This window comes from Cryptomeria japonica, chromosome 10 (assembly GCF_030272615.1).
Source record: "Cryptomeria japonica chromosome 10, Sugi_1.0, whole genome shotgun sequence".
In the NCBI taxonomy this organism is placed as follows: domain Eukaryota; kingdom Viridiplantae; phylum Streptophyta; class Pinopsida; order Cupressales; family Cupressaceae; genus Cryptomeria; species Cryptomeria japonica.
Genome location: NC_081414.1, coordinates 275,199,568 through 275,206,420, shown reverse-complemented (window position 1 = coordinate 275,206,420; position 6,853 = coordinate 275,199,568). Strand labels below are relative to the sequence as shown.

Genomic DNA, 6,853 nt, shown 5'->3' with positions numbered 1-6,853 from the left:
AAATTAAGATGTGTATAATACTTATGTATATATGATAATTACTATAAATCTCTCAAATCTTATTCTCCTAAAAAACACTCAATCACTTCGAGCACATTAAGCTATTATAGTAAATGCATCTTCTCCAATGCCATATGGGAGAAATTTGGAGAAAATTTATTACACAAATTATAATACAATATTTCTATATTACTTCATTTAGAATAGTATAACAGATTTATAAGAGAATTATTATACCTCTAATAACCACTCCTTTATATAGATGAGATGTTTTGACAACTCATAATACAAAAAAGCACTCACTAACAAGTATGTATTTTATGATAAACTAACAAACCTAGGGGAATAATGTGATATCCCCAACTAAAGCATATGTAATGTAGTCTCATCCATCTATAAAACTGGTTGGAGAAGGCATTTATTGATATTCTCTTGCATTTCAAGCTGAGATAGAGTAAACCCATCCTTCTCCATGAAAAACAATTGCATTGCTCGTGTTGTGTCAAAAACCAACTTTCTACAACTTTTTGGCATGTCATTGTTGTTTACCAATTCCCAATTAAGTTCTAGCAGTGCATTTTGCATGACAGCATCAATATGGTTCAAGGCTTCTTCTTTTGACTTTCTTGGATGATCTTTAATGAAACAATGTATAGTTGAAACCTTGCCTCAAATTTTCTTCTCCTAAAGTATTAAACAAATATATAGCTATAGTTAGAAGACAAAAGTACTCTACATTGCATTAGATGAATGAACTCTAAATAGAAATATATGTATACAAATTACGAAGGATGGAAGAATTCTTTAATAGAATCATACCTCATAAGTTTTGCTATCATAGATTAAGCATCCTGTGAGAGTTACGAGATGAAGAAATTTGGATCCATGACAAATTTTTGAGAACACCTTACTTGAAAGGAAATCTCCTGTGAAAAGCATGGAGGCCAAAACTATTGTGCCTAATCCCATAGAGATTTTAGAATTATCTATATATTCATCTAGTGAAGGTACATATTTCTCTTGCACCCATTTTGCTTTTATATTGAGGGATGCTACTTGCGCCTTCATCTACACCATAAGTACATAATTAATTATATTTCAATACTATTTATAAATATTATGAAATAAAAGACTTAATAAAGTGAGATAAAAAAAATTAAACATTATGATACCTACCAAATTTCTAATATGGGGAAATACATCATATCCTTGTCTCTTACTTCCTTCTTGTGTGATTTCATTTATTGTATTATACATACTTAAGAAACAATTTTTCATTTCTTGAGGCATGATATCTACTAGAGAGAGATCCCACCTAAAAAATACCAATCAGAACAAATTTAATTAGACAAAAAAATTTAAAATATAGAAGGTATTTGAGAAAGATAGAAATTTTGATTAATATATATGACATAGCGATTATAAACATATATATTACATATTATAGGTTTTATAATTTACTTATACATATTTTAATAAAAATAATTAATTATGAAAATGAGTCCTTGGTTTGTTGGCGAAGTTAAATGATTCTTAATGAGCCCACTAGTGATGAAGTCTTGTTGAGTGTAAGGCTCCAACATCATAAGGGATAAGGTTAAGATTGTGCTATCGACAAATTTGGCATAATGGATACCCCTCACTCCTTGGCTCTTAGCTAAAGAGGTTTCAATCTAAGACTTGTGCTCATAACAGATAGCTAAAACAAATCAGTCAATAAAAGATCCATCATAAATATAGGTTTTTTAATTTACTTATACATATTTTAATAAAAATAATAAATTATGAAAATGAGTCCTTGGTTTGTTGGCGAAGTTAAATGATTCTTAATGAGCCCACTAGTGATGAAGTTTTGTTGAGTGTAAGGCTCCAACATCATAAGGGATAAGGTTAAGATTGTGCTCTCGACAAATTTGGCATAATGGATACCCCTCACTCCTTGGCTCTTAGCTAAAGAGGTTTCAATCTAAGACTTGTGCTCATAACAGATAGCTAAAACAAATCAGTCAATAAAAGATCCACCATAAATTATCTAATTAACTTAGAATTTTAATCTTTTTAATTAGAATTTTTATCATTTTTAAACATCCCAGTTAGATAACTCTGGAAATTTTAACGTTACCTGGTAATTGCCTCTGAAAATAGTGCGACGTCGTGAGCTAATCTACGTATGCTTCAAAACAATACTTAAGAATGAACACAATGATGGAAGCTTTTGTGTAAACTATTCTTCACATAGCGAATTCTAGCTCAAACATGCTTGCCACCACTGCAAAATATATTTCTACCAACCGATCGGGAATAAAACCCACCTTTGCCAAACCACACGATTTCCACCACCTTTCCAATGGGCACATAAATTAGTCAGCAATGTGGACACAAAACTATGTAGTACTAAGTAGTTGAGTTATCCAGGTATATATACCTTCAGAGTTCGAGGATTTCCTGTCGCTATATATACTGTACCCTATTAAAATCAAGTTTGGCCAATTCTGAATACTTAGGGTTGCTGATGCATGGCAACCTAATAAGCAATTTGCAAAGTAAATAATAAATAATTTCACACTGAGTAAAAGTAAACACTATGAAATACAAAAGATTTCCAGTTTGCTAAATTCAATTGTGTAGAATCATATTCTGTGATTTATCATCTTTTCTTGTATAACTCTTTCATTCTAATGATAAATTAGAGTGTGTGATTCAAAATGTTGATGAAAAACTTCTACATAATTGAATCCAGAAACATTTATGAAAATCTGTATATTGAAGATGTAATAATATGATAAATCTTTATCCTTACAAGTAGATAGACTTTCCAAGCCAGACATCATTTGGTCCATATTGATCTATGTAGCTTCTTGCCTCCAGCCTTGCCAGACTTCTGTGCCATGGATACTTGAGCACGTATTCAACCTGTGAATTAAAAATAGTAAACACTCAATTAAGTATTTAGGTATTTTGTCAGACAACATAAATTGGTATTTATGATAGGAATTTGAATTGTACACCTCTCCCCAAACGTCCTTTTTGAGAGCCCACTTGTCAAAAGTCTTTGCACTTTCCAGAGCACTTGTTAAATATCTTTTTGTACAGAGCTTTGCTTCTTCCATTATCGTTTCTCCTGCAAATGCAACTTGGCAGCAGCGATGCACGTTTAGCATATCTGTAACTCCCCTATGTGTCTCGCCCATGAAGCAAAAGAACTCTCCATTTTTGTCTTGGAATGTTTTTAAGGCATCTGTAAAAACAGAAAAAGTGGAATCAAATAAAATAAAAAAATAGAAAAAAATTAATCTATTTAGAAGATTAGATTAAACAACACATTTTAAATTTTGATTTAGTTAAATAACTGATTTCAAATCACACTACCTTTCCGAACGGAACCCACCTATTAATGTTATTTCATATCAACCATATAAACACTTTAAAATGTCTTATTTAAATCAAAATGACTTGAGATACCTCAAGTACATATCAACCAACTGCGATGTTACCTGAAGATACTTTGTATCCATGGAGCCTAAGGATTCGGAGGGCCATGGCTGTGTCATCAATGTCACCCACAGCATTGTCTCTGGCCCACCCGATGCCTCTATCATCCCAATACCTGTCAGTTGATATCATTGAAAAGAAACACCATTGATTAGAGAATCTTATTCTAATTAACGGTAGTAATGTAATCTAAGTTATAAATAGTCGGAAGAGGTTCTGTTAAGTAAGGAGTTTTGACTTGATTAAGTGATTCATTTATAATCATTTTTCTCAAATTTTGACTTGTTTACCCGGTTCATCTGAAATCAGATAATAAGTTAAAACAGTTTAAACCTGACAGTCTACAGGAGAAAATAGACTGGAGTTGTCTGCATCAGATACATACGTGTAAACATAATCCAGTGTTTCTTTGATCTCCTTTTTGAAATGGCGATCGATGCCCAGTCGTTCAAGAGTGTCCACGGCCCATAAACGTTGGAACAGATCGAACGGATAGTTGCAAGGAGCTGCATTTCATTATTCATTTGCATTAACACAATCAGTCTCCACAGATCTTAAGCCATACTACCATATCTTTGAAAACTTATTGTAAAAGAATTCTGATTACAGAAGTGTGTGAAATTCAAGTACTTCGATAGAAATTTCATAACTGTGAATGCCATGGTCACCAAAACAATTTTGGTTGCATAATTGTGTGAAATTCTAATACTTGGATAGAAATATCGTAATTGTGATTACCGTGGTCACCAAACTTGTTGATAACAAAGGCCAAAAAGTCTAAACATTTTTGGTCTCCAGTGCGCATGAACAAGGCAGCTGTGGATGCAGGGGAGCCCATGAAGGATCCATTCTTGGACTGAAGCTTCATTATTTTATCCCAATCTATTATTTCCTGCAACCCCTCCAACGAGTATAGTATTGTTGTTGGAATGGCATAGACGATATCCAGCGGGATCCTGATAACACCCACAATTACATATATAAAATATTAGAGTTGATACATCCGAGGAGGAAACCTAATTGACTGGCAAATAATTAGAGACTCGCTCACTTTTTAAGCTTAGCCTCCGGCTTCTCATTAATCGACTTAAAGAAAGGGAGTTCATAAGGGAGATCCAATCCTAAAGTTTTAGCTTCGTTGAGCTTTGAAATGAAAACGATCTCAAATCCACTTGTTCGATGATTGTCCGCTACTCCCTCCAATCGCTCAGCATGTTTCTTTATAAATTCAATGCCTGCATTATTTTTCAGAAATGAATAAATTAGCAAAGACTCCCCACGACTACCAAAAGAAAAAAATAATCTCCATTTTATTCCTTAAGAAACTGCAAACCAAACCTTTCTTCACTTGGGCATCCCCTGTTTGCCAGAGAGTGAGGGTAATAACACACGCTAGAGTGCACAGAACACGGTCATATGTCAAGAAGTACAATTCTTCACCCCAAGAACCGTCGCTCAACTGGTTTTTCAGAATCCATTGAATCACCTGAGGAAACTGAGGGCTGTTGGAGCCATCAATAGCAGGCACCCTGGCTACCCAGGCTGTATCATAGGCAGAAGGATTTGTTTCACCGTCACCCATTGACTTAAATATGGCCTTTATCTCCACTATCAAGGTCTCTATTCGTTCCTCTATCTCAGCTGCATTCTGAATTCATGTTTCATGAAGCACAACTCATCAATTTCTAGCGCACGCAGCCTGTTCATTCAGCAAAACATCCTTAACAACTAAACTCAACTTATACCTGGTCATCATAAGAGGATATTATAGAGTTGATCGTCTCTTCTGTCCAAAAGGCTGGAGGGACTTGTCGTTTCAATATCCTATAAGAATCTGTAACTCCAAAATTCAAAGTATTAGACAAAATTTTTATTAGTTGGTATAATTTTTTCACGGTCTATGAAGACTAGATATGAATTCTTCTGATTTTAATTATATAACTTTTTTAGAAGTTATGTCACACTCAATGATCAGAGTAAGCAAAACTCACTTTTTTGTTTTAGTATTAAATCAAAAAGTGTGATCTAAAACATCAAATTGTAAAAATACAATCATATTAATTTTAAGAGATTTCTACAATTCATCATATAAACAAGAGTGCAGTTTCTGGATTTAATTGTATACAATATTTTTACATCAACGTTTGAGATCATACTCTATGATACATCATCAAGATGAAGAGAGTCAAAAATAAATATACATAATTAAATCTAAAAACTGCACTCTTATTTATAAAATCATATTAATCATTTTCTTATTTTTACTGAATATACACTTACCAGTAGGGATACTAGTCACAGTTCCTTCCGCAGAGAAAGCAACGATCTTGCCCCACTGTGAACCACCTAGCTGCTTACTACATACCCAATTGTCTACTCCAACGGAAGATGGCTGTTTAATATTGCACCTCTGCGTGCTGCAAAAGCTGCCATTGAGCTTAGGAAAAGCTCTGCAACTTAAACTTCCATTCGCAAGGGAATTCATTGTAGATGAGAAAGAAAATAAAGCAGCACTAAACATTCCAATTGAAATATGAGATTAATCAGCTGGAGACTGATTTGTGCTGAATTCGAATCAACTTCGTCGAAGCAGAGAATTATATACAATATTGACAACACTATCTGATCACAAATTTCCTTAGCTTAGTTTTTTAACCGGGTTCAAAATTACTTTTCGATGACGTAATGGGTTCGTCATTTCTTTGGTGAACAATGAATTTAATCTAAAGTACACCATCATCAAGAATACCAGTCAAATTTAAAGGTTTTTATTGAAGATTTGTTGAGTGCGGTATTTAATGCGTTTTTAGTGAAGATTTGTTGAGTGGGGTATAATTAGGGTTAACTTTATGTGAGAAGTTTGACAAATATCTTTTTATATTTGATCAAAATTATTGTTTGGTGAGATTATAATTAGCAATTGCATTTTGCACATAAGTGTGCAAAGTCAATTAGGGAATTTTGTTGATTTTTTTTAATATATTTATGGGGTACATCAGACATGAAAAGAAAGGGAGTCATTCACTCAAATTTTGAATTTAATTTTTAGAAAGCAAATGTTTACTTCGTGATGATAAAGTTAATCCTACAACCATAGAAACCTCATGGGTGAGTATGGATTAGATGTATGTGGCTGAAAGTTATATCAAGATAGGTATATTAGTAAGTGTAATAAGTGTATGAATACAATGAATGTATTCAACTATATTTGTATAAGAATAAAAGTATAATATATATAAAGTGTTCAAACATAAATTTAGATGAAATTACCATACATGTATATAAACTCACTTGATTTGATAGAAATTTTATGCAATTTATTTTATATCATATTGCCTAGTTGAAAGGCAAATGGTCTTTC

The 6,853-nt window shown here is 33.0% G+C and overlaps 1 protein-coding gene across 1 annotated transcript; it reads right to left on the bottom strand.

The window, feature by feature from the left end:
• Positions 1-283: 283 nt before the first annotated feature.
• Positions 284-6,030, bottom strand: LOC131035480 (bifunctional levopimaradiene synthase, chloroplastic). Its single transcript, XM_057967185.2, is given in 15 exon segments — positions 284-684; positions 820-1,068; positions 1,177-1,315; positions 2,123-2,162; positions 2,165-2,340; positions 2,426-2,524; positions 2,801-2,913; positions 3,009-3,238; positions 3,495-3,607; positions 3,878-3,998; positions 4,231-4,448; positions 4,544-4,727; positions 4,831-5,140; positions 5,238-5,326; positions 5,773-6,030. Coding segments are annotated over 15 exon segments (2,613 nt in total). The 5' UTR covers positions 6,014-6,030; the 3' UTR covers positions 284-393.
• Between the last annotated feature and the right edge of the window lie 823 nt (positions 6,031-6,853).